General features: G+C 52.6%; 1 protein-coding gene across 10 annotated transcripts in view; it reads left to right on the top strand.

Annotated features, from left to right (window-relative positions):
* Positions 1–21,832, top strand: part of SMPD4 (sphingomyelin phosphodiesterase 4) — a 28,246-nt gene extending 6,414 nt beyond the window's left edge. For 3 of the 10 annotated variants that reach the window (XM_036353637.1, XM_036353643.1, XM_036353644.1), the window contains 18 exons: positions 3,477–3,563; positions 4,413–4,555; positions 4,704–4,779; positions 5,541–5,649; positions 5,764–5,816; positions 6,335–6,486; positions 8,287–8,419; positions 11,114–11,185; positions 14,135–14,221; positions 16,705–16,850; positions 17,519–17,609; positions 17,888–17,988; positions 18,478–18,641; positions 19,090–19,295; positions 19,641–19,874; positions 20,099–20,230; positions 20,420–20,548; positions 20,678–21,347. In XM_036353637.1, the coding sequence (XP_036209530.1) occupies positions 3,477–3,563; positions 4,413–4,555; positions 4,704–4,779; positions 5,541–5,649; positions 5,764–5,816; positions 6,335–6,486; positions 8,287–8,419; positions 11,114–11,185; positions 14,135–14,221; positions 16,705–16,850; positions 17,519–17,609; positions 17,888–17,988; positions 18,478–18,641; positions 19,090–19,295; positions 19,641–19,874; positions 20,099–20,230; positions 20,420–20,548; positions 20,678–21,007 (2,445 nt within the window). In that variant the 3' untranslated portion in view covers positions 21,008–21,347. Of the gene's footprint in view, positions 1–3,476; positions 3,564–4,412; positions 4,560–4,703; positions 4,780–5,540; positions 5,650–5,763; positions 5,817–6,334; positions 6,487–8,286; positions 8,420–11,113; positions 11,186–14,134; positions 14,222–16,704; positions 16,851–17,518; positions 17,610–17,887; positions 17,989–18,477; positions 18,642–19,089; positions 19,296–19,640; positions 19,875–20,098; positions 20,231–20,419; positions 20,549–20,677; positions 21,348–21,397 lie in introns of those variants that run through there. The other 7 variants (XM_036353642.1, XM_036353638.1, XM_036353646.1 and 4 more) reach the window with 7 other exon arrangements.
* The last annotated feature ends 4,395 nt before the right edge of the window (positions 21,833–26,227 follow it).

Raw genomic sequence — 26,227 nt, 5'->3', positions numbered from 1 at the left:
AGACTCGCCCGGATCTGGAGCTCAGAGTCTGAAACTCCCTCCCGATTGAAAACAACAACCGCGCCCTCCGCCGCCAGCCCGCTCTGCGCACTCCGCACCTGAGTATTTCACTTCAGCACTGCGCCTCCTCTGAGTCTGGGTATGATATTCTCTTTCCTCCTAGTTGTAGAATTTCCACTCAGCCAGCCTTCCTGTTGTTCTGGATGATGTTCATTCTGTCCTTTAGTTATATTTCTGAAGTGGTTGTTCGAGGCAGCAATCTCCGGCGTTAACCTATGCCGCCATCTTGGTTTCTCCCTCTTTGTCTTTAACCCTTGGCATTTTAATTATGCTGTGTCCTTGGTGTGGGCCTCTTTGAGTTCCTCTTGTTTGGCACTATCTGCGCTTCCTGGACTTGTAAGTCTATTTCTTTCACCAGGTAGGGGAAGTTTTCTGTCATTATTTCTTCAAAGAGGTTTTCAATTTCTTGCTCTCTCTTATCTTTTGGCACCCCTTCAATGTTGGTACGCTTGAAGTTGTCCCAGAGACTCTTTACACTTTCTTCATATTTTTTTTTTTTTTTAAGATATATTTTATTGATTTTTTACAGAGAGGAAGGGAAAGAGATAGAGAGTTAGAAACATCGATGAGAGAGAAACATCGGTCAGCTGCCTCCTGCACACTCCCCACTGGGGATGTGCCCACAACCAAGGTACATGCCCTTGACCGGAATCGAACCTGGGACCTTTCAGTCCGCAGGCCGACGCTCTATCCACTGAGCCAAACCGGTTTCGGCTTCATATTTTTTTATTCTTTTTTCTTTTTGCTCTTCTGATTGGGTGTTTTTTGCTTCCTCATATTCCAAATCATTGACTTGAATCTCAGAATTCTCTAGTTGAATTCCTGTAAGTGGTTCTTTACTTCAGTTAGTGTATGCTTAATTTCTGACTGGCCCTTTTTCATGACATTGAATGACTTTCAAGTCTCACTAGTCCCTTGAAACTCTCATGAAGATCCTTGAGTAACCTCATAACTGTGGTTTTGAACTCGGTATCCAGTAGTTTGCTTGCTTCCACTTCTTTCATTTGTGATGTGTTTCTTTGTCTCTGAATTTTTGTTGCTTCCCTGTGTTTGTTTCTATGTATTAGGTAGAGCTACTATGTCTCCTGGAATTGGTAGAGTGCCCTTGTGTAGTAGGTGTCCTGTAGGGCCCAGTGGCTCAACCTCCCTAGTCACCTGAGCTGGACACTCTAAGTGTGTCCCTGTGTGTGCTGTATGTACAGTCTTGTAGTTGAGCCTTGATTGCTGTTGGCGTCTCTGGGAGGAGTTGACCTCCAGGCCAATTGGCTGTGAGGACCAGCTGCAAAGACAGTGGGAGAGCTGCTGTGCAGGAGGCAAGGCCCAGATGTGAAGCAAGGCAGGCTTGGCTCATGCTAATGCTGGTCGTGGGCCTTTTATTGGTAGATTTGGGGCATGCTGTCACCAGCTGCCGCTTGTTTGAGAGATTTTAGCAAAGTCTGAAGTCTGATCCAGGACAGGACATTCATATGGAAAAGCTGCTGCAAACAGCTTGGGTGGGGCTGCAAATTTAATGGGGCGTGGATAGGGAATCCCTAGGGCAGAGCAAACAGTGTGGGCTGCTAGATATGGCTGACAGTCAGCCCTCTAATAGGGGAGGTCCCAGCACAGGAACAATGATCCTTGAAAGCACCGTCTCAGAGAAAGCCACCCTTGGTTCCTGCCCCGATGCCAGACAGTCCAGTTCCTCCTCATATGTGTCTGAGTCCTCCAGAGCCACCTGGTGCTGAAGTTCAGAGGTATTGAATCTAAGTATGTTTGTGCGCCAGCCCTTTAAAAGGAACAGCTGGGTCTCCAGCAGCCTCTGTGTCTCTTAGACACAATCCCCACTGGTTTTTACAGCCCATAGTTACAGGGACTTATCTTCCTAGTTCTGGAACCATGGGATGGGGGTCTGGTGTGGGGCTGGGACCCCTTGCTCCTCTTGGGCAGCTTCCGCAAAGATGATCTCCCTCCCAATTAAAAAAGCGACACAGGTGGGTGTCAGACCATCCTAGTCCGCGCCTCTGCCCCTCCTACCAGTCTCAATGTGCTTTCTTTCTTCTTTACTTCTCTAGTTGTAGGACTTCCATTCAACCAGCTTTCAGACGGTTCTGAATGATAGTGGTTCTGTATTTTAGTTGTAATTTCGATGTGGTTGTGGGAGGCAGCAAGTACAGGCATTTACCTATGTTGCCATCTTGCAAGGTCCCTGCCTATTTCTTTCTTTTTTTTACCTTTTGTTTGTCTTTATTACTTCTTTTTTTAAAAATTTTAAATTCTTTATTGTTTAAAGTATTACATATATCTCCTTTTTCCCCCCCATTAACCTCTTCCTGGCTGCTTTCCACTATCCCTCCCCCGGCCCCCCAGCACAATTCCCCTCCCCACTACTGTCTGTGTCCTTTGGTTATGCTTATATGCATGCATACAAGTTCTTTGGTTGATCTCTTACCCACCCCCATCCTCTACTCTTGCCTGCCTTCCCTCTGAGGTTCCACGGTCTGTTTGATCCTTCTCTGTCTCTGGATCTATTTTTGTTCATCAGTTTATGTTGTTCATTATATTCCACAAATTAGTGAGATCATGTGATATTTATCTTTCTCTAACTGGCTTATTTCGCTTAGCATAATGCTCTCCAGGTCCATCCATGCTATTGCAAATGGTAAGAGTTCTTTTTTTTTTTTTTTAATAGCAGCATAATATTCCATTGTGTAGTTGTACCAGTTTTTTAATCCACTCATCTGCTGATGGGCACTTAGGCTGTTTCCAAATCTTACCTGTTATAAATTGTGCTGCTATGAACATAGGGGTGCAGTTATTCTTTCTGATTGGTGTTTTCTGATTTCTTGGGATCCCTGCCTGTTTCTTACAGTTATGAAGGTTCAGTAGGTTCATTATCACTAAATAAAAGATGTTTTAGTTAAGGGCTTAAAGAGCAACAAGTAACAGCCTCATTTTATTGGGCATTCTTACTGATGGTCACAGTGGTGTAAATCATGGGTGGGCAGTCCTATAGGAATTTACCGTTCATTGCATACACACTTGGTGAACACTCTGTGGTCTATGAGGGGAGCCCTATCCCATAGGGGCCTCTCCTGAATGTGGGGCTGACCCCCTGCTTGTGGGTCAGGCAGAAGTCAGTTTTATTTTGGTAATATGCAGTTCTTTGAGGTAACTGGGGATGCCTAACAGAGGCTGCTGGGAAGCAAGCCTGATAGTTACTTGTCTAGAAGGCATGGTACCTCAGCCTCTCTTCCAGTTGCATCCTTTAAGTCACTGACATATGCCTGACCTAATGTATGAGGTGCTGGGGAATCAGGTTGGTGGTATGTATCTCACTCCTGCCTATCACTTGGGTTTCTGTTTTGACTCGAGCCAGAATATCATCAAAAGCTGCAAAATGAATATGTTCATGATATTTTTTCGGTTTCTTATAGGCTAGCCTGAAAGCTGACACAATAAATAAGCCCTTTGCACAGCGGTGCCAAGACTTGGTTAAAGTCATAGAAGATTTTCCAGCAAAGGTACAGCTCTGCTAGCATCTCTTTGGGGCATGTCTCATGCTATCCTTCAAAAATGTTCTTATAGTCCCTGGTTTCCACCTCTGAGCCCTGCCCTACACAGAGGCCTGACCGGCATTGTGACTGTCGCATATGTGGATACATTTAAACATGTGAACATGTAAGCCAGGGTTTTCTACCATGGATGCTTTTGTCCCACACGGGATGCTTGGCAGTGTCCAGGGACATTTTTAATTATCACAGAGGAGTGGTGCTACTGGTATCAAGTGGTAGAGACCAGCCACACTGGTAAAACGTCTCATAATGCACAGGGCAACCCCCACAACAAAGAAGTGTTCAGCCTAAAATGTCAACAGTACCAAAGTGGAGAAACTCTGGTGTAAATACTGAAAATGTGTGCTCCCATCACACCCAGAATTGTCAATTAGTAGTAAGTGAGGTAAGTTCAAGAAGCTGGCCTGGACAAGGAGTTACTACCAAATGACAGCAAGTCTCAGTTTCAAGGGCTCACTTTGAGAAGAACATTGCCACCCTTAGTAAAGATCTCTTTAAATATGGTGACTAATTTAACTGGCCCACATATAAAACAATACTGCTTGATATGCCCCATAACCACGATGAAAGGGTCCAAGGCTGCTGCTCTCCTGTTGGACTGTTGTGCCAGGGTTCCTGTGGGTGCCGGGCTGGTCCTGTGGGCTTTTGAACCAGGGAGTGAGCCCTCCATGCTCAGAGCTCAGGTCCAGCTAGGGAAGTGGGCAGCATGAGATGCAGGACCGGAGCTGGCACACAGCCCAGCAGTGAGCTCTGGTCCTCAGCAAGCCTGCCCAAGGCCTCATCCGCCCACTGTTTCAGGAGCTGCATGCCATCTTCCCATGGCTGGTAGAGAGCATTTTCGGCAGCTTGGACGGTGTTCTCATCGGCTGGAACCTCCGCTCCTTACAGGGACGTGTGAGCCCTGTCGAATACAGCATTGCGATGGAATTTCTAGACCCTGGGTAGGTAGGTTTGTCACCTGAGGAGCCGGATGTTTCCTCTGGTGATCCCACTTTTAAATCATTGTATTTTTCAAAGTTAAGAAACAAATCAAAGCAAGATGGTTTGCAGTTCATTTGCCTGCTTTTCTTGTCTTAATTTCATATTCAGTGGCCCAATGATGAAGTTGGTATATAAACTTCAAGCTGAAGACTATAAGTTTGACTTTCCTGTCTCCTACCTGCCTGTAAGTAAGCCCTGTGGTGAAAGCTGTGCTTGGGCAGAGACCCCAGACAGTGGCTGCAGTGGTGGTAGGTGGGCCGGGGCTCAGAGGGGCTGTCACACTGGGCAGGAGAATGCCATGGTATCTGTTCAGGGTCAAGGAGGCATCACAAATTGGAATTTTTAAGATCATCACAAATTCTGCTAATGGGAAAGGCACCATGCTGCCCGGTTTGCTACTGGCTAGATGATAGGCAGGGCCATGTGACTGATTACAACGGGTGACTTGCTCGGTGGGTATGAAAAGCAGAGGAGATGGGATTCATTAAGCTCATAAATGTGCACAGCTGCTGCCTTTGCTGTTGGTGGGTCTTTCTGATGATACTAGAGGCCCAGTGCACCGATTCGTGCACTGGTGGGGTCCCTTGGCCTGGCCCGTAGGGATGGGGCCGAAACCAGCAGTCCAACATCCCCCGAGGAGTCCCAAAATGTTGAGAGGGCACTTTGCAAAGCTGCTGTCACTCAGCAGCTCCTGCGTTGAGCGTCTGCCCCCTAGTGGCCAGTGCGTGTCATAATTAACAGCCCATCAGCCCGTCGCTTATGCGTTTATATATATAAATGAGAGATTCTAAGTGAAAGCTTGCTTAAGTACTATGCAGAAGGTAGTGCTGTTCCCATGAACAGGGTCCATGTGCTGGCCGCCTCCTCAGCAGCCTTCCCAAAGGGCTGCACACATGGGGCACTGAGCCAGAGCCTGCCTGCGAGCCTGCCTCCCTCTCTCCACAGGGCCCCGTGAAGGCATCCATCCAGGAGCACGTGGTCCCTGATAGCCCTCTATACCACAATAAGGTCCAGTTCCCTCCCACCGGGGGCCTCGGCCTGAACCTGGCCCTCAGTATCCTTTGCTGACCCCGTGGGTAGGGAGGCTGGGGTGGCCAGCACAGTGTGGGGCCAGTGGGGGTGCGGTGGCCCAACTGCCCTGCCGTTTGTCCCCTGATCCTGCCTTCAGATCCGTTCGAGTATTACATGTTCTTTTTCGCTTTGAGCCTCATCACTCAAAAGGTACAGAAGGGAGTCCTCTGAACAGAGTTCGCTTTACTGGAAACCCCTGAGAGGGTGGGGGGCGTGGCCCTGGGCTCTTGTTTTCACCCAGCAAAGGGAGCTTGGAATTTGCCTGAGAGCCAGCTGCCAGCCTTGCTTTGTCTTCCATTTCTCCTTTTCCCTTCCGGCCTCATTTCTCTGGGTCTTCCTTTCCTCCCTCCTCCAGTCACTTAGGGCAATAGACTGGTGGGCGGACTTGACAGGTGATGTCGGGTGACAGGCACCCTAAGTGGCAGTCAGGGGGCTTCCCATAGGAGGTGCTTACCAGACAGTGGGGCAGAGTGGAGGGGTCACAGGTGGGTAGGACTGAGGGTTAGTCAGGCTGCCTGTGATGGGGGCTTTTCTCCTGGCACCACCCTCAGTGTGTGTGGGCTGGCCTCAGGGAAGCAGCCACATCCCAAAGCTTTTGTGTGATTGCTGGGGTCAGCAGCCTGGGGTGGGGCCCAGCGCGACCCACTAACTGGAGTTTTGTTTTTTAGCCACTCCCCGGGGCCCTCCATGTTCGTACTTCAGACTGTGCCTATTTCATCCTGGTGGACAGGTACCTATCATGGTTCCTGCCCACAGAAGGCAGCGTGCTCCCCCCACTCTCCTCCAGTCCCGGGGGGCCCAGCCCCTCACCAGCTCCCAGGTAAGGCTCTCCGGCTACCCTGGCCTTGGCCAGAACCTGAGGTATCCCGTGCCTGCCACTAGCTATTCTACAAAGGAGTAGCCTGGTCACTGAGCACTGCTCATGCAACAATGGTGCCCACTCTGTCCAGGGCTCCCCAGTTTCTCTTATGCCTGAGATGCCCCTACCCCAGCTGCCATGGCACAGACTAGAGTGCAGGGGTAAGGAGGATGTCTGTTTTGGTTTTCAGTGACCATCCCTGAAGTGGTCAGGCCCTGTGGCTGCATGGCCCTGCTGTGAGGACGGGCTGTGTTCTGCCCATAGCATCCTCCCCACATGCAACATCCATTCCCTGCACTGAGGTGCTAATGTTCTCTGTATGGTCCCAATTTTAGTATATGTGCTGCTGAAGCAGCAGCGTTGTTGACCAAAACATTGTTATGTGATCCATGAAGTAGTAGGAATCTTTGTGACTCGAGAGCCAGGTCTTGGCCTGAGCCAGAGTTCCTGGGATGGAGAGCCTTTTATGTCAGTGAGCAGGCCGTTACTGTGCAGCCTGGAGGTGAACGGGGCCCTTTAGCTGGCTCTCCCCAGGAGATCCTCCTGCCCTAACAGCCACTGCCTGTGCTCCTCTGACCCTCCTCCACCTCACTGGCCCAACTCCTTCCCTGGGAGGCTGCAGGCAGGCTTTCCTGTACATGCTAGCCCACCCCACATCTGGCACATGCCATACCCCAAGCTCACAAATACGGACAGATGCCCCCAAGGAAAGGGGATTGAAAGAGGAGAAGGGGGCTTTGAGGTGGGCCAGAATCACGCCTTCTCACAGGCAGACTGCAGCTGCCAAATGGTTTTCTGGGCCTGATTTTGTCTGCTTATTTTTACATATTTAAGACTTACAAAAAAGTTGCTATGCATAACATAAAGAACTACTATAGACCCTTCAGCCAGAGATTTCTAAATTGTTTTTATCCTCTATCTGTATGTTTTTCCTGGGTCCTTTACGTAAGTTATAGATATGATGCCCATTATCTCTTAATATTTCAGAGTGTATCTCCTAATAGTGAGTACACACTCCTTCATAACCACAGCACTTCTCTCCAAGTCAGGGAGCAGGGATTGCTACAAGGCCACTGTCTAATCCTCAGACCCCACTGGGGCTTCACCAGCTATCCCATCAATGGCAGTTACCCGAGTAGGATTCAGCTCAGGGTCACTTACTACATACAGTTGTCTCTATAGTCCCCTTCAATCTGCAACTGGATCTCAATCTTTCCTGACCTTGACACCATTGTAGCATGCAGTCTAGGTGCGTGCAGAGTGCCCTGGACCTGGGTTCTCGGGTATTTTCTTATGATCGGGCCCAGGTTGGACATTGTTTGGTAGGAGCTCTGCAGCGGTGACTCATGGTGTCCATGTGCCCCATTATAGGCGACATTAGCTTGATCACTGGGCTAAGGGGGGGGGGGGGTTGGCCATGTTTTCCTGCTGTAAAGTTAAATAAGTACTTTGTGCCAATAATAATTAACAAGAGGAATTTAATGGGAAGATATTGTGAAACTGTATACTTATCCCTTAATGTTAGCATCCCTTGGTGCTCCTTGCCCAAATCAGTTATTAATGGAATGGTGCCAAGTGATGAATTTTTAAATGTCATCACTTCTTTGTTTACTAGGGAACATTCTCTTCCCATTTGTTTGTATAAATCCACATGGGCTGGGTAGTCATTGTATGATTCAACAGGTTGTAATTGTTATTGTGGTCATTGATTTTGATGCCCAAGTTGCCCCTAATGAAGGCCTGTTTCTCTGTCTTCCTCAGGACTCCAGCCATGCCTTTTGCTTCCTATGGCCTCCACCACACCAGTCTTCTGAAGCGACATATATCTCATCAGACATCTGTGAACGCAGACCCTGCCTCCCATGAGATCTGGAGGTCGGAAACTCTACTCCAGGTGAGAACTGAGGCAGCTCCGCTCTGCTTCCATTTCAAAATAAACTGCTCACCACTTTCCACCCCATGGGCCAGAGGCCTAAGGACTGCCGCTGAGCTGGATGGTGCTTCTGAATTGTCAATATTTCCCTTCTGTGACATTTAGAAAAATAGGCGGGAAGAAATTGACCCACCTATCTAACCTGTATCTCATTGCCAGTGTTTTTCATCCCAGGATTTCCTGTGCAGGGTTTTGTTTTGTTTTTCTCATGGTGATGTAATCACTGCCCAGTCTTGTAGTTTACAATAAATCTGAGTAAATGTTCTCACCACCCCACCTTTCTGACGCGCTCCCATGTGGTTGGGAAGGTTCCTGTGATCACTGTCATGTGGATATTAAATCCTGCACCGGCTACATTTTTATGATGCTTAATAGAGAGGGCCTTTGAAGCCTTCACCTTGGTCAGCAGGCAGCCCCCGGCCCTTTTGTACTAGGAACCCACAGGGGAGGTGGCAGTGCCCCATGTCAGTCTGTCCCCCAGGCTTGGTCTGGCTCACTCCTGCAGCGCAGCGCTGGCCGCCTTCCGGGCCTTGCTGTCTCACCGTGGAGAGAGAGGTTAGTCTGGTTCTGACACAGGATTCTGGGGCTGAGATGGCAACCACAACATTGCTTATTGGCAACCTGGAGTGGATAAGATGGGGTTCTGTCCCTCCCACCTGGTACATAACTCTTGGCGTGGGGGTTGCTGTGTTTTTAGAGGCTTCCATGTTATTGTCAGCAGCACTGGGAGGTGGGGCATCTGGAATCATCTTCCCTGTTCACTGAGGGGCCCAGTGCTTCAGTTGGCACCCAGCTGAGTGGGCTCTGGGTTCTGCCAGCCGTGAGGAGGGCAGGTGACCAAGGCATGGGCTTATAGGACAGAACGGGAGGGTTGTTTTAATTTTTATTTTTTTGAATTATGGTAAAATACACAGTTTACTATCTTAACCACTTTAAAGTATTCTAAAATTGTTGTAATTGATCTCAAGACTTTTTTATCTTGAAAAATTGAAGCTCTGTGCCCACTAATCAATAATTTCTCATTCCTCTTCTCCCCCAGCCCCTGGCAACCACTATGCTACTCTATTTCTATGAATTTGACCTACTCTAGGTGCCTATATAAGTGGAATCATGATTTTATTTTATGACTGACTGACTTCACTTAGTATAGTGAACCTTCAAAGTTCATCCATGTTATAGCATGTGTTAGAATTTCCTCCCTTTTTTAGGATATTTAGTAATATCCCATTGTATGTAAATAATCACATTTTGTTTATCCATTCATCTGTCAATGGACACTTGATTTACTTTCACTTATTGACTATTATGAATAATGCTGCTATGAACATGGATGTGCAAATAGCTCTCCTAGACCCTGCTTTCAATTCATTTGAGTATATACCCAGAAGTGGATTGCTGGGCTATCTAGTAATTGTTAAATTTTTTTAAAAAACAGGAAAAATACTGTTTCCACAGTGGCTGCACCATTTTGCATTCCCACCAGCAGTGCACAGAGGCTCCAGTTATTTCACATCCTCTCCAACACTCATTATTTTCTGTTCTTTTTATGACACCCATCCTATGGATATGAGGTGGTATCTCATTGTGATTTTGATTTGTTGCTCTAATGATTAGTGGTATTGAACATCTTTTCATGTCCTATTGGATATTTGTCTTATCTTTGGAGAAATGTCTAAGTCTTTTGCCCATTTTTTAATTGTGCTGTTTGTTTTTATGTTGCTGAGTTTTAGGCAGTCTCTGTATATTTTAGGTGTTAATCCTTTATCAGATACATGAATTGCAAATACTTTCCTCCATTCTTTGAGTTGCTTTTTTATTCTATGATATCTTTTATTTATTTATTACTTTTAAAAATGTATTTTTATTGACTTCAGAGAGGGAAAGAGAGATAGAAACATCAGTGATCAGAGAGAATCATTGATCAGCTGCCTTCTGCATGCCCTCCACTGAGATTGAGCCCGCAACCCGAGCATGTGCCCCGACCAAGAATCAAACCATAACCTTCTGGTTCATAGGTCGACCTTCAACCACTGAGCAACACTGGCCGGACTGTCTATAACAGTGATGGCGAACCTCTGACACGCGTGTCAGAGGTGACACGCGAACTCATTTTTTTGGTTGATTTTTCTTTGTTAAATGGCATATAAATATATAAAATAAATATCAAAAATATAAGTCTTTGTTTTACTATGATTGCAAATATCAAAAAATTTCTATATGTGACACGGCACCAGAGTTAAGTTAGGGTTTTTCAAAATGCTGACACGCCGAGCTCAAAAGGTTCGCCATCACTGGTCTATAATATCTTTTGACACACAAAAGTTTTTCATTTTCATGAAGTCCAGTTTGTCTATTTTTCCTTTGTTGCCTGTGCTTTTGAAGTCATGTCTAAGAAATAATTGCCAAATTCCATATCATGAAGGTTTCTCCCCGTGCTTCTAAGAACTTTATCATTTTAGCTCTTACATTTAGGTCTTTGATCCATTTTGAGTTATTTTTTGTTTATGGTGTTAAGTAAGGATCCAACTTCATTCATTTGCATGTGGATATCCTGTTTCCCAGCAGCATTTGTTGAAAACACTGTCCTTTCCTCCATTGAATAGTCTTCACACTGTTGCTAATTCATTTAACCAGCTAATAAATACTCTTTTGCAGGTTTTTGTTGAAATGTGGCTTCATCATTATTCCTTGGAGATGTACCAAAAAATGCAGTCCCCTCATGCCAAGGTATGTTGCCATAGTTTCTTTCCATCCCCTGCTCTTGTCCTGGTATGCCTGGTCAGCCTGCTACTTTCTATCCTTGATGTCAGTTTTCAAGGGCTGGATGGTGGGAAACCACCCCTCCCTCAGATGCTGACCAGCAGGTGGTTTGGTTCTGTGGTGGGCTTGCACCCCGAGGGCTGGAGGCCTCTTGTCTGGGGTCCTCCTGAGCTACTTCCAGAGCCCCCTTGTGGCAGCAGGAACAGATGAGGTGGTGGTGCTCATGCTCTGCGGGCAGGGGAGCTGCTGATGCTTCTGGGAGCTGTGTCTGGTCTGTCATGTCTGTCATCACAGCGCCTCCTGCTTTCCTGCTGAGGGGTGCCTGACAGACCCCGGCCACCCTGGGTCTCCACCTTCTGCACATCAGCAGGCTTTGTGGTGGGTGGAGTCTGACATCCTCCTGCATGTGGCCTGGCCTGTTTCCTCCTCCTCCTCACCTCTCCCCCTTCTCTCACTGGGCTACGTGTGTGTAAAGCTGTGGAGGTGGCCGAGACCCTGGCACCCTCTGGGGGTGCTGTCCCAGGGCCCATAGCCCACTGGACTGACTTGTCAGGGTAGAACAGTTCTGTTCAGTTAGTAAGATGGGCACTTAGGCTCCTACTCCGTGAGACTGCAGTGCCAGGCTTCTCTGTACCAGGTTGCTTCTGTCACTGCCAGACAAAATTCTCATAAGCTTCCTTGGGAATGAAGGATCTATAGTTTTTATAAAAATGGTAAATGGCTGTCTGTAACTTTTGCTCTGTGATTCTGGGGAGAAGTGGGGGTTCTGCTCCTGCTGCAGAATCTCAGCAACCAGTTCTGTGGTCCCAGTGCTCTGCCCAGTGGTGGGTTGGGGTGCAGCCCTCCCACCGCTGCTCTTTTAAAGTCCCCAAGTCTGCTTCCTTGGTGTCACATAGGAGGAGGAGGAGGAGGAGAACAGGGGACTCCATCCTGGGCCTCTCAGGTCACAAAGCCCTTGCACTGCTCTTCCATCTTCCAGAGCTGACTCTGCATGTTCCTGGCTGGTGCACGGTGGTCAGGGGTCCTGGGAGGCTCCTCAGCCCCTGTGCACGTGGCTTGGTCTTGCAGAGGCCGCATCGCTGCACTGCCTTCCTTGTCTGCTTGTTCCGTCTTCCGAGCCAGTGGAAGCATGCCGCTTTCATTTTCAGCAGATAGCGAGGCAGAAAGGCCTTTCTAGTCTGAGTCCACATGGGGAAGAGGCAGTGCCTGTCCTTGCCAAAGCAGGAGGGCCTTCCCCTTCTCCCCACATTTGCTTCCTCCTCTTGGTCAGACCACAGGGTGTGTGAGAGCTGCTCAGGATGTCTCGGGTGGGGGCGGAGGGGGTTGTTCTCACCTGGCATCAGAGAGGTTCTGCCCTTTCCCGCCTATTGAGGTAGAAAAGCAAAACCTGAAACAACTGGGTGTGTAGGAAGCCGGGAAAGACAGCTGTGGAGGTCTGCTTCATCTGAGGTCCCTTAGCGTTTATCCAGGCCCATGCTGCCTGCACTGCACCATACGGAAACTCTTGTGAGTTTTGGTTTCAGGGAGGCAGGGAGTGTAGCACCTGGAAATCCCCAGTGTGTCTGTGGCTGAGCTGGGCTGGGCTGGGTGCAGAGTGCATGCTCGCTCCCTGGAGGCCTGGCCTCCATTCCACTCAGCTTGCTGAGTGGGGCTTCTGGAAGGGCAGTAAGGATGGCCACAGCCCTGCAGGCTGGTATGAGGCTGCCCTGTGTCCCCACTGGCCAGGACAGGAACCCAACAGGAAAACTGTATGCCCTGATTCCTCCTGAGGGCTGCAGCTGAGCCCAAGGTCTGGCCTGAAGGAAGGCTGTGAATGGCCAACTCCTTCTTGCTGTGCTCCTCCTCACCCCTGCGCCGCGTGTCTCTGGCTATGCCTGTCCCTTGGAGGCTGGCACACTCATTCTGACCTCTCCTGTGTGAAGCATGCTGCTCAGCCCACGGCATGGCCCTCGCAGGGCGGGATGTGTGCCTGGACTGGCTCTTAGCTGTGCTTGGCTGACAGAGCGCTGCTTTTGCAGGCCTTGGTGCTGCAGGGAGGGAGGGTGGAAGGTCCTGGGTGGGGCCAGGCAGCATGGGAGCTCAGCTGTCATCTCCAGCATCCCAGGCTCAGGGAGTGTGTGACCATGGCCAGATTCTTGCCACTGGGACTAATGAAAGGCTCTGTGTATCTGGAGGGTTGGGGTCCCGGTGAGGCAGAGAGAGGCTGGTCTTCCCAGAATTAGATCCAAGGAGTGCTTGTGTCTCCTTTAACCATTTCCGGAATGTTGAGTGTGGAGGGCGTTTGGTGGGGCCTGGTGGGCTGAGCTGTGCTCACTGTGTGCTGCCTTTAGGAACCAGCCCCCATCAGGACAGAACACCGATTGGATCTTAGACACATAGGAATTGTGCTGGTCAGTTTCCCTCAGGACAAGCCAGGGAAGCCCAGGCAATTACATAGCTGTTTCTTGGCAGAGAGGCCTCCATTAGAATGGGGTCCTAAAGAGTTTCTCTCCGGAGGCTCTGGCCTTCAGGGCCTTGGTTGTTGGCACCTGGGCTCCTCGTGGGCTGTGGTTGCGTGTCCAGGGCCCTCAGGGTCAGGGGAGAGCGGGACCTCAGGAGGGAAAGTGAGTCAGGCCGACCTCGGAGAGCTGGAGAGGCTTTCAGGCCCAGTGGCATGGAGGGGCCTCCGGTCGTCTGAAGGGTCTGTTCACGCCCTGCCTGGCAGGTGCTGCTAGGAGGGGCGGTCTGGGTTGCCATGAGGGTGGTCGCACTGGCCTGAGGCTGCTGGGCTGTGGTTATTAGGATTGTCACTGACATGCTTTTGTTTTTGTTTTTTGTTTTTGTTTTTTCTCTTACCTCTGGGCTCTCACTTTTTTCTTTTCCCCTCTCTCCCCTCCCCTTCCTCCGCCTTCTCTGGCTTCTGTTTTGTTGTCTCAGCTGGAGGTTCTGCACTACCGACTCAGTGTCTCCAGCGCCCTTCACAGCCCTGCCCAACCCAGCCTCCAGGCCCTCCACGCCTACCAAGTACTGGCTGCTCTTGATCTGTTCCGTTTCACCCCTGCCCTGTGGTGTAGGCCACAGAGCTCATGTCAGTGCAGTGGTAAAGCGAGGGCATGGCTGGGGGCCTGCTGGGGGTGATACAGAGACCGTTCCACACACAGCCAGGCCCTGGGGCTTGAGGGTGGCCTGGCCCAGCCTCCAGATTTGTAGACTAGCCAGGGTTTGGGATGTGCAGCCATGTGGCAGGAAGTGAGGCACATGATCCCTGCTGGCTGTGGGGTCATCAGATCTTCCTGGTCATGCCTCAAGCCAGTTGAGGTATCACAAGGTCTTATGTGTTGTGGCGGCTCCATGCTTGGCCCTAGTTTGAGGAAGCGAAATATTTTTGCTTTTGCTGTAGAGCCCAACTCACCCTGCGGTTCAAGCCTGTACTTGAAGTGACTGAGGCCACGAGGCCCGGGGCTGCAGTTCTGCTGAGCTGAGCCTGTGTGTGAGGCAGAGGCAGGAGAACTTTGGGCTTGGTCCTCCGGCCTGGAAATGCTGTCAGTTCTTGGATGACCCAGGCCTGGCCTTCTACAGGCCCAGTCTTGTGACCTCATGGAGACTGGTCTGCTTCGGCAGAAATGAATAGTGTGACAGAGTTGAGGCCAGCAAAGTGGAGTTCAGCCCTGTAGGGTGTTTCAGGACTGACAGCCTCATAGTTCATTGATGTATGAGATGAGGCCGGAAGTCTGGGCAGAAACGGCCGAGTGGTGCATGGAGCCGTGCTCGGAGCCTGTCTGTCTCACTGTCCGTGGGAGCACACGTTGAATTTGAACACAAGGTGCAAAGTTTTGTTTTGCTGGGATAGGTTGTCAGTGCGCAGCACATATTGGGGTTTCTGCTCAGAAGCAGCAGCTGCAGTGAGGAGGGAAGAGCATGTTCCAGAAGGTTCAGTGTGGGCCAGCTGGGCACAGAAGTTGGTGCCGCTCCAGCCTCTATTGGGGAGGGTCCCTGGAGAAACGTCTGGCTGCATTCACTCTGCAGCAGGAGGGCCAAGAGCCTGGAATGGGCTTTGGAAAAGTGTCCCTAAAAGGAGGCCACCTGCCACGTAACCAGAGATTCCTGTGGGGCTTTGGCTCAGGAGGGTGTGGAGCTGGAAGACTGGCTTGACAAACCTAGAGGGAGCATAGCCGATGGGGTTACAGTGATTGCTGGGGGCCTGGGCAGGGAGCCGGCTCTCCAGAAATCCCAGGAAGGATGGGTCGAGATGGGATTGGGGATCCTGGTTCCCCTGTCCACGGCCAGGTAAGAGGGAGAGGTCAGGAATGAGAAGGGGGAGGGTTTTGAGCAGGAAGTTCTCAGGTCTGATATTGATGCCCTTCTAATCTTATATTATTAAAATAGCCCATGCTTTTTGCTTTTTTCTTCAGAACAAGGCAGATTCATTGCATAAAGACTTTAAAATGCAAATAAGCAGAAGGAAATCACCTTAGTAGCATAGTATCATCCCTAGACGTGGGGGGGCGGGGGGTGTCACCTGGGTCTGTGGAGGCATTTCCATGGCAGAGAGTGACATGGATGTGGGCAAGGTCCATTAGGCTGGCTTCCTCAGCCCATGAGAGGTCTGTGACTGGGCTGTGCTCAGCACTGCTCTGGGTTGGGATGAGGCTGCCAAGAGCTCTTCTGAGTTTGTTGCGGCCCTAAAGAGCTCAGGTGAGTGTGGGGAGAGGAGCATGTTGGTCTGGACAGCCAGAGTGCGGGGCATGGGGCAGTGGGTCCTGCCTTCCCATGTGGCCTCCGCCACTCGGGGCTTCACCCTGCACTCCATCCCTGAACAGCTGGCAAACAGGCTTTGCTCTGGGTCTGGTTCTCAAAGATCCTACAGGACTCTGAATCAAAAGTTCAGCTCACAAGATTGACAGTGTTCTTGTCTTTGGGGTTGTGCTGACCAATAGGTCCATTAGCAGCAGAGGGAGGACTGTGTCTAGAAGGGAGAGCAGGTAGAAGGTGGGCTGTGGCAGGAAGAGGAGCTGGAGAGGTTCATCTGGAAAGGGGAAGCTATGGCCATGGCAACCTGTCTGCACACACCTGGGAGGCAGGGGAATAGCGAGTCCAGACCCCAGGTGAGATAGCAGCCTGCCCGCCCCCTGCTCCTCCTCATCCTCTGGCTGGCCAGGAGGTGAGGACCCCTGGCGACCTAGATGGGCAGCAATGACAAGTCACCCACAGAGGGTTTGAAAAAGGGGTTTGAAGCCTGTAGAGAAGCACTTGGACCTTGGATTTTTAGCAGCTCTCCCGAGGCACACTGTGCAGGCTTCGCCACTCTTAGCTTGTCTCGGACCCTGCAGTGCCAGGGTCATCAGCGGGTGGCAGGTATGGGTGGGGCCCCAGGTGGTCCAGCTTTCAGCCTGGCCCATGCATCCTGTGGGGAGAGCAGAGAGATGGGCCCTGCTGGGATGTGTTCAGACCTGGGGGTTCAAGCTCAGAAAACCTGGATCCTGACATTACACCCCTCTCAACCTTAGGAGTCATTCACGCCCACTGAGGAGCACGTGCTGGTGGTGCGCCTGCTGGTCAAACACCTGCACGCCTTTTCCAACAGCCTGAAGCCCGAGCAGGTCTCGCCCTCCGCCCATTCCCATGCCACCAGCCCCCTGGAGGAATTCAAACGGTGGGTATGGGGCTGTATGCAGGGCTGCTGTGCTTCAGCCTGCCTCCTTGTGCTCCGCACACATGCTGCCCACTGACTTTCCCCAGGGCGTGTGGGGCCTCACCTTGTCCCCTCCTGGCTCTGGCTCCTCATCCCTACCCTGGCCCCAAAGGTGGGTGGGGCATCCAGCTGCTTCTCTGGCTGCCATGGCCTGTCCCTCCAGGCCTGCCCTCTTCATTAGAAAGCCAGGCTGCAATTGGTTAGAGCATCATGCCGATACGCCAAGAGCCAGGCTGGCCAGGAAAGGCCCTGTCTTGTATGCTCTTGTCCCTTCCTCCAGTGGCAGGCACAAAGGCCAGTGGCTAGGAGGGCCTTCTCAGCAGAGTGGCTCAGTTGTCACAGGAGATTGGGTTCTATGCTGCCCCCTTCCCCTCCTCAGGCAGGGAAGGGGCTGGGGTGGTGAGCCAAGCTGACAAGTGTACAGGAGCCACACTGGATTGGCCACGTGTGCTGTGTATCCTTGGAATGTCCCCTTACCTCTCTGAGCCATGGTTTCTTCCTCTGAAGAATGGGGCTAAAAATAGGAAGTCTCAGCCCCAGAGGGAACCCAGTGCCCCTCCTGGCAGAGCTGGTCCTTAAAGCAGGAGCCGCTGGGCTCACTTGTGAGGTGACCCACTTCCTCTCCATAGGGCTGCTGTCCCGAGGTTCGTCCAGCAGAAGCTCTACCTCTTCCTGCAGCACTGCTTCGGCCACTGGCCCCTGGACGCGTCCTTCAGAGCCGTGAGTGTCAGCCCGTTAGCCTCACTGAGCTGCACTTGGCCCCCTTCTGAGGGGACACTGAGAGTGACCATCCGAGGGGTGCACTGAGCACCCCTGTGTGTCCTCTCAGGGCAGTGCAGGAAGAAGCCAGATGGTGGCACCCCTGCCCACCCCTGCAGAGCAAAGCCCTGCAGCTGGAAACGTGCCCCTGCTCCCTGAGCTCCCTCCTGGGCCAGATGGCCCAAGGATCAGGCCCAACGCCTGCCCCCACCGCCCACTGTGTCCACGTGTCTCGCCAGGTCCTGGAGATGTGGTTAAGCTACCTGCAGCCCTGGAGGTACGCGCCTGAGAAGCAGCCTCAGGGTAGTGATGGCCAGGCCCGCTGTGTGTCTGAGAGATGGTGAGCCTGCACCCTGCCCCCCCAGGGGGGCTGCTTCGGGGCCCTCGGGATTCTTCTCTGAGGGGGAGCACAGGCCACCCGCGCCCCACTTGATGCTGCTGTGTCTCGCCTGGGATTGGTTTCCTGTGGAAATAGCAGGTCACCCTCTTCCCCTGTCTCCTTGCCATTATTGTCTCACTCAGGTCTATGTTCACGCTCACCCCCAAACCTTCCTCACCAGTTCGTTCATAGCAGCCACCGCACTTCCCCACCATCTCCCAGCTGGCCCCCAGGCTTCCGTCGGCACCCCTCTGGTGCCCTGGCCAACTTTTGCCATGGTTTTGGTCATCTCGGAAAGGGCCTCATTCTAGGGATAGTCCATTGTCCTTGGGGGCCTAGGCCTTGCCAGTCTGTCCTGCCTCCTCCCTGGACACCGCCAGACCTTCTCAGCCACTGATCTTGACACCTCTGTGTGGAAGATCTGGCCCCTGAGTAGCTGCCGGTCCCCAGGGCGCCCTTTGTGCAGGAGAACCTGCTGCTGTACACCAAGCTCTTCGTGGGCTTCCTGAGCCGCGCGCTGCGCACTGACCTGGTCAGCCCCAAGAACGCACTGATGGTGTTCCGAGTGGCCAAAGTCTTTGCCCAGCCCAACCTGGCTGAGATGATCCAGAAAGGTAAGCCCTTAGCCAGGGGGACCCACAGACCCTGTCTGTGCCTCACAGGCTTGTGGGGGGCCTTGGCAAAGGGTGTTGTAGGGAATCCTGGTGCCCAGAGCAAGAGGAAGGTCTGAGCCTGGCTGAACCCCATCTTCCCCGTGCTCAGCGCACCTGGCAGAGCGGGGTGCAGATCTCTGAGCTATCTCCCTGGTGACTTGCGGCAGTCAGGTGCCCGTCCTGCTTTCGTCTGAGCCAGCTTTGTTGGGCATTAGCTTCTTATGCTACCTCGTGGCGAGTGTTGGCTTCCTGTTGAGACTGGCAGGGCTCAGAGCATCAGGACCTGGGCTCCCTCGCTGCATGTTCACTGCCGTTCGGGAACTCAGGAGGCACTTAGGGAGCCTGCCAGCAGCAACTGGATATTCTGTGTCCTTGGAAGCCAAACCCAGGCTTGTGTCCTGCTTTCCAGGCGAGCAGCTCTTCCTGGAGCCCGAACTCGTCATCACCCACCGCCAGCACCGACTCTTCTCGGCTCCCACACTCACCGGCAGCTTCCTGTCATCTTGGCCGCCGGCCTTCACCGACACCTCCTTCAAGGTGAAGAGCCATGTCTACAGCCTGGAAGGCCAGGACTGCAAATACACCCCGATGTTCGGGCCAGAGGTCCGGACGCTGGTGAGTGAGTCGGCTCAGCCAGTCACGGCCATCCTGAACCTCTGGGACAGTGAGCCAAGAAGGGTGCACACATCTGGGGGGAAGGAGGAAGACTAGGTGTTGAGGAGACACTAGTACTCCCTCCTCCCCTTTTAGGTTCAGTGAAGGCTAATTTTTTTTTCTAATAATAGAGGCAGTGTTTGTTGGGCATTTCCCACATTTAGAATATGCAGCTTGGTTTTTGAACATCATTGTAATGTGGAAGCCACCCTCCTGGCCCTTGGCAGGCTTCCCGGGGACCACCTGGTGGGGGCTGGGTGCCATGAGGTGGCCACCAGAGCTCAGTGACCTCCCGTCTGCCCACAGGTCTTGCGCCTGGCTCAGCTCATCACGCAGGCCAAGCAGACAGCCAAGTCCATCTCTGACCAGTGCAGGGAAAGCACAGCCAGTCGCCCTTTTCTGTCCTGGCTGGGCTTCTGCCTTTCGGACACAAACAGCTCCTACCCAGCCAATGACCTGGACGACATGGGGCAGGACAGCATCCGCAAGACAGACGAGTACCTGGAGAAGGCCCTGGAGTACCTGTGCCAGATGTTCCGAGTATGAGCCGTGAGGCCATTCCCTCCCCAGATTTGGTCCCGTGCCCTCACCCCACTGCTTAGCCCGGGACCAGCCACAGACCAGGACCTAGTCTGGGCTCCTGCGGGAGAGGCAGGCCTGTGCCTGCAATGTTGTCTGGGTCCCATCGTTGTTAGAGGCCGAGGGGTTGAAGACCAATTTGCTCCCTTCACCTGGAAACTGAAGCAGTAGTTTCTCCCTGACAGCTCAGTGAGGCCCAGCTCGCCCAGCTCACTCTCGCCATGGGAACAACTCAGGATGAGAACGGCAAGAAGCAGCTCCCGGATTGCATCGTGGGTGAGGACGGACTCATCCTCACCCCCCTGGGCCGGTACCAGGTAAGGCCCATGTCCCAGAGGGGCCTGGCTCTCCAGGGCTTTCGAGATAGCACACGGGTGGTCCCACCAGCCTGTCCCCGTCCCCCATAATCAGAGACAACTTTGCTGAGTTGTTTGCAAAGGTGTGTTTTCTGGACGGCTCCTGAGGCCCCGCTGTCCCCTGGGGCTCACCTCTCCTGCTGCTTCCAGATCATCAACGGGCTGCGGAAGTTTGACATCGAGTACCAGGGGGACTCGGAACTGCAGCCCATCCGAAGCTATGAGATTGCCAGCCTGGTCCGCTTGCTCTTCCGGCTGTCCTCCACCGTCAACCACAGGGTGAGTGGGGTGGGAAGCCACATCCTCAGCTCAGCGTCCCTTCCATCCTAGAGCTTCACGGAGGGGCTGGTGGAAAGTGTGGCCCCTGCCTGTTGCCCACTCCCCTGTGCCTCTCTGTCTGTGCTCTAGTTTGCAGGCCAGATGAGAGCCCTGTGTTCCCGGGCTGACTTCCTCGGCAGCTTCTGTAGATACCACCTCATGGAGCCAGGGCTGACCGACAAGCACTTGCTGAGCCCCGTGGGGCAGGGGCGTGTGGCCAGCCGTGCCCGGGGCCCCAGGCTCAGCCTTCATTTCCTGGGCAGCTACCGGACGCTGCTGTCACTGCTGCTGGCCTTCTTTGTGGCCTCTCTGTTCCGCATCGGGCCCCTGCCCTTTGCCCTGCTCCTCGTGCTGGGCTACTTCCTCTACGCTGCGGCCATGACACTGCTGACGGAGCAGGGCAAGCTGCACCAGCTCTGACCACAGCCAGCCTCTCCCCACACTGCCCCTCCCGTGTACCTGGGAGGCCACCTCCGCACCTGAGCCTGGTCACCGTCACGCTTCCAGGGAGCATTTTCCTGTAGCCTCCGAACCGTTTGGAAGAGAATGAAGGAGAAGGGCACACAGTCCAGACTTGGCCAGGAAGAGAGCAGCGTCCAGGGCCCATGAGCTACGTGGGATGGGGACAGACCGGGGCCGGCCACGGGCCTTCCTCCTCCCTCAGCCGGAGGCTCCACAAGAAGATGGTCAAGGCTTTTCTCTTTTTAACTGTTTCAGGGTTTAGCCATGCGAAGCCAAGGAGTCTGTGCTTCCGGGGGGCGGCGGCCTCGCTGTCCTGAGGCGCGCAGTGTGGCCTCAGTCTCCGCCCTGGGTGACCCCAGGACAGCAGCTCAGCCTCTGGCTCCAGAGAAGGACCAAAGACCCTAAAAGCGACGCCTGAGAACATTAAATGGCGATTCTCGGAGCCCTCATTTTCAAACTACATCTGCCACCACACTTGGCAAAACAAGGGTTATTCATCGTGTTCTCCCAGCGACGGGAAGTCTGGGCCATACAACCCTGCTTTTGAGGAGAAAGGGTTCTTCGGGTGCTCGGTGGGACACCTGGCTTCCCTCAGCCCCCAAGTCAGCAAGACCTCGTTCAGGGGTGGCCCGTGTCACCACCTTGTCCTTCAGGACGGGCTCTCGTCCCCCGCAGGCCTAGGGGATCAGACAGGACCGCCCGGTCCCTCTGCCAGCTTCTGGTCTACAACCAAAGATGATCAAAAGCGTTTGTACCTTCAATAAAATCAAGTGTGCAAAGACAGTAACCTTTCGATACCACTTAAATATTAAAGTTACACAACAATTACATGTTCACTGTCAGAATTCCCCACGGGGTCCCACACCTTTCATTATACAGATGACACCAGAGGGAACAACTCTTTGAAGAGGGATTTAAACCAGCCATCTCGTGGGGGGCGGGGAGTGTTGTTTTATATTTTGATGTGAATTCCATATCGTGGTATTTGGTAGCCTGTGACCAAAAATCCAACCAGGCTTGTAACCCATTCTTAACCCTGAGTCTTCGGTGCCTGGGCTCAGCCTGCTGGGTGTCCTGTCACCCCTCAGCTAGCACAGCCCCCAAGCTAGGTCTAAGCCAAGGGTGGGGAACCTGCTTTCTGCCAAGGGCCATTGGATATTTATAACATCATTCGCAGGCCACACAAAATTACCAACTTAAAAATTAGCCTGCTGCGAGAACCGAGGTGGCAGTGCAAACACCTGTACTCTGCGCCTCCCGCAACCACATCAAAATTACAACTAAAATGCAGGGCAACCATCAGAACCGCCGGGAAACTGGCTGCGTGGAAGTCCTGCACCAGAGGAGAGAAGGACGCATGGAGGTGGGAGGGCTGGAGGCGGGATGGGCTGGCCCGGCTCCCACGTGAGCCGCCTTTTTAATTGGGAGGGAGATCCTCTCTGCAGAGGCCGCCCATGAGAAGCAGGGATCCCAGCCCCCCAGCCCAGGGTTCCAGAGCTGGTAGAAAAGTCCCGGTAACTTCAGGCCATAAAAACCAGCAGGAATTTTGGCCCAGTGACACAGGCTGCTGGAATCCCACTGTTCCTCTTAAAGAGCCCGTGCACTGTCCCGCTTCTGAGATCCAGCACTGGGGAACCCTGACACATACGGGGAGAAACTAGATTGTCCGGCATTGGGGCAGGAGAGCCCCCAAACAGCACGAGCTGGCACTGAGAGTGTGGCCGTCCCCAAAGATGGGGGTCGCAGAATGGGAACCCAAATTGAGGCATGCATTCTGAGGAACCCATGTGTATCCCCCCACCCTGTTTCCCTTGGAAAGTCCAGGGCAGGTTGGGCTTCCAGGACCCTATCCTCCCTCTCCCTCACCCTCTCCCTCTCGTTCTGGCTCGCCTGTGTCCAGCCACACCTCCAGGCACGGATGCCAGTCGCACCACAGAGCCCACCCCCCACGCCAGGCTGGTGCGGAAGGGGACTCAGTAGTACCTGAGGAGTGTGCCCAGACCACAGGCTCCGAGCCTCGGGAGCCTCTTACCCAGGGCGAGAAGGTTCTGGTAGTTCTCCAGCATCACGTCCCGGTACAGGGCCCTCTGAGGAGAGTCCAGCTGCCCCCACTCCTCCTGGGTGAAGTCTACGGCCACATCCCTGAAAGTCACTGATTCCTGGGATGACACACATTCTCAGTCACCCAGGGCGGGAGGGATTCCAACTGGGTTCCTGCTTCCAAGGGAATTAAGGGTTAACCTTGGTGACCTTCTCCCAAGCCTGGAAGGTTGTGCTTAGACGTCATCTGTCATACAGTCCCACGTACACACCACAGCTGGACCAGGAATCACCATCTGGACCTGGCTTTCTGGACCCAAAGGGCCCAGCTAACTGGGCAGCCGCTGTGCCTGCCACGACGGACAGAAAGCTGCTGTGAGGAGTTCTGGGTAAGAATGTCAAACAGAGAACTTGAAAGAATAACACAAAGAACCCAGAAACCCCGTGCAAATCTCACCACTGCCAAAGGCTGACCCTAAGGAAGCAAACCCTGTGCTTATCAGCAAGTTCCGAGCCTAAGAGACCAAAGGAGCCATTCCATGTCCTTCCTGCCTGCCCCTCCCTCCTTCCTACTGACCTCTGCTCCCTGCCCTCCCCAGGCACATACAGGGAGGAACTGGACTGTCTGGCTTCAGGGCAGGAACTCAGGGGTGGCTCTCACCCAGATGGGGTGCTCACAGGGGTCACTGTTCCTGTGGTGAGACCTCCCCTGTCGCAGGGTTGACTGGCACCCATATCTGAGTCTCAACCAGCCTGGAGCACACTGTTTGCTCCGCCCTGGGGATTCCCTGAGTCCTGCCCCATCCAGTCTGCAGCCCCATCCAAGCTGTTTGCAGCAGTTTTTCCATATGAATGTCCTGTCCTGGCTCAGGCTTCAGACTTTGCTAAAAATCTCTCAAACAAGCTGCAGCTGGTGACAGCATGCCCCAAACCCATCAATAAAAGGCCTATGACCAGCACTAGCACGAGCCAAGCCTGCCTTGCTTCACAGCTGGGCCTTGCCTCCTGCACAGCAGCTCTCCCACTGTCTTTGCAGCTGGTCCTCACAGCCAATTGGCCTGGAGGTCACCTCCTCCCAGAGACGCCAACAGCAGCAAGGCTCAACTACAAGGCTGTGCACACAGCCCACACAGAGGCACCCTAGAGCAGCGGTTGCCAACCTTTCAGACCTCACGGTCCACCAACCGTGGACCACTGGTTGGTGGCCACTGCCCTAGAGTGCCCAGCTCAGGTGACAGGAGGCCGAGCCAAAAAGCTAAAGGAGTTCACCACCACCAAACTAGTATTATGTGAAATGTTGAAGAGAGGAGGAGCCCTACCTGGCTTAGCTCAGTGGATAGAGTGTTGGCCTGCGGACTGAAGGGTCCCAGGTTCAATTCCGGGCAAGGGCACATGCCCGGGTTGTGGGCTCAATCCCCAGTGGGGGATGTGCAGGAGGCAGCCAATCAATGATTCCCTCTCATCATTGGTGTTTTTATCTCTCTCTTTCCCTTTCCCTTCCTCTCTGAAATCAATAAAAATATATATATTTTTTAAAAAAAAAAGAGAGAGAGAGGAGGAAGAGGAGAAGGGGGAAGGGGGAGGAGGGGGGAGGAGGGGGAGGAGGGAGGAGGGGGGGAGGGAGGAGGGGGGAGGAGGGAGGAGGGGGAGGAGGGAGGAGGGGGGAGGAAGGGGGAGGAGGGAGGAGGGGGGAGGAAGGGGAGGGGGGAGGAGGGGAGAGGAGGAAATAAATATGAGCAATAAAATGGTAACAAATACTTATCTATCAATAATCAAATCTAAAAATTAAGTAAATGAACAAGAAATCTAATGAGCAAAATAACCTGGTGAATAAAATAGAATCAGAGGCATGGAAGCATGGGACAGACTGACGAATCTCAGAGGGAACGGGGGAGGAGGGGGTGGGAAGAGATTCACCAAAGATCTTGCCTATGGACACAGTCAATAGGGTGGTGAAGGCCTGGGCAGGAACCGGGTGGAGCGGGGCAAAGGGAAGGAAAAAAGGGGGACATCTGTAATACTCTCAACAATAAAGACGTAAAAAAATAAAATAAAAAATTAGCCTGCTCTATTTGGTCAAACATTTAAGTAACTCACCCCTAATGCCTTGGCAGGGCCAGACCAAATGATTTCGAGAGCGTTATACGGCCCGTGGGCCAGACGTTCCCCACACCTGGCCTAAGCTAAGAGAATTTTCCTTTCTGTTCAACAGGTCAGAGTCCCCTTTAATACAAAACACACACACACACACACACACACACACACACACACACACACACCTGGTGATCCTGGAACATGTGTTGTACTTCCTGTGCCTTCTGGAAGCTGAGGGTCACGTGCAGCTGGGAACTGTGCACTTAGCAGCCCTGCATGAGCATCTCGTCAGGCTGGCTTGAGGGTTAAATGTCCCAAGTGCAGCATTGACAGATTACTGGTTTTATTACCAGACTCATTAAGTCAAGAGAAGAGATAGGAACACCCCAGGAGATGGTGGCCTGGGGTCAGGTGTCAACGGCACCATTTCCCCACTACACCCCCTTCTCTGTTCCCCCTAACGGAAGCACATCCCTGCCCACAAGGACGGGGTATCCTCTCCTTGATCATCTCCATGCACAACCCTCCTGTCCACATTGCTCTCGCGCTGTTTTCTTCACCTGAAAACACTCTCCAACACCCTCAAAAGCACAAAGGAGCCCAGCTGGCGTGGCTCAGTGGTTGAGCGTTGACCAAGAGGTCACGTTTCAATTCCCAGTCAGGGCACGTGCCTGCGCCTGCGTTGCAGGCTTGATCCTTACCGTGGGGCGTGCAGGAGGCAACCAATCAATTCTCTTTCATCATTAATGTTTATTATCTCTCTCCCTTCCTCTCTGAAATCAATAAAAATATATATTTTTTTAAAAAGCAAAAATGAAATGCTCTATTTCGCCCACACATCTATTAACTGTGAAATAGCCACCTACTATGCGCACCCTCAGTTGTAGTGGGGATACAGTAGGCAGGACCACCCATTGCTCTAAGACCTCATGGTACAGGGCCTAGAAGTCATGAAGAACTAAGAATGGTAAGGTCAAGGAGGGGACTGGCTTCCAGTGGTCAGGGGCTGGGAGGTCGTATCTGGGGGGAGCAGGCAGTACAAAA

This window comes from Myotis myotis, unplaced genomic scaffold (assembly GCF_014108235.1).
Source record: "Myotis myotis isolate mMyoMyo1 unplaced genomic scaffold, mMyoMyo1.p scaffold_m19_p_20, whole genome shotgun sequence".
Classification (NCBI taxonomy): Eukaryota; Metazoa; Chordata; class Mammalia; order Chiroptera; family Vespertilionidae; genus Myotis; species Myotis myotis.
Note: the sequence above shows the minus strand (reverse complement) of the source record. Positions and strands in the feature narration are given on the sequence as shown.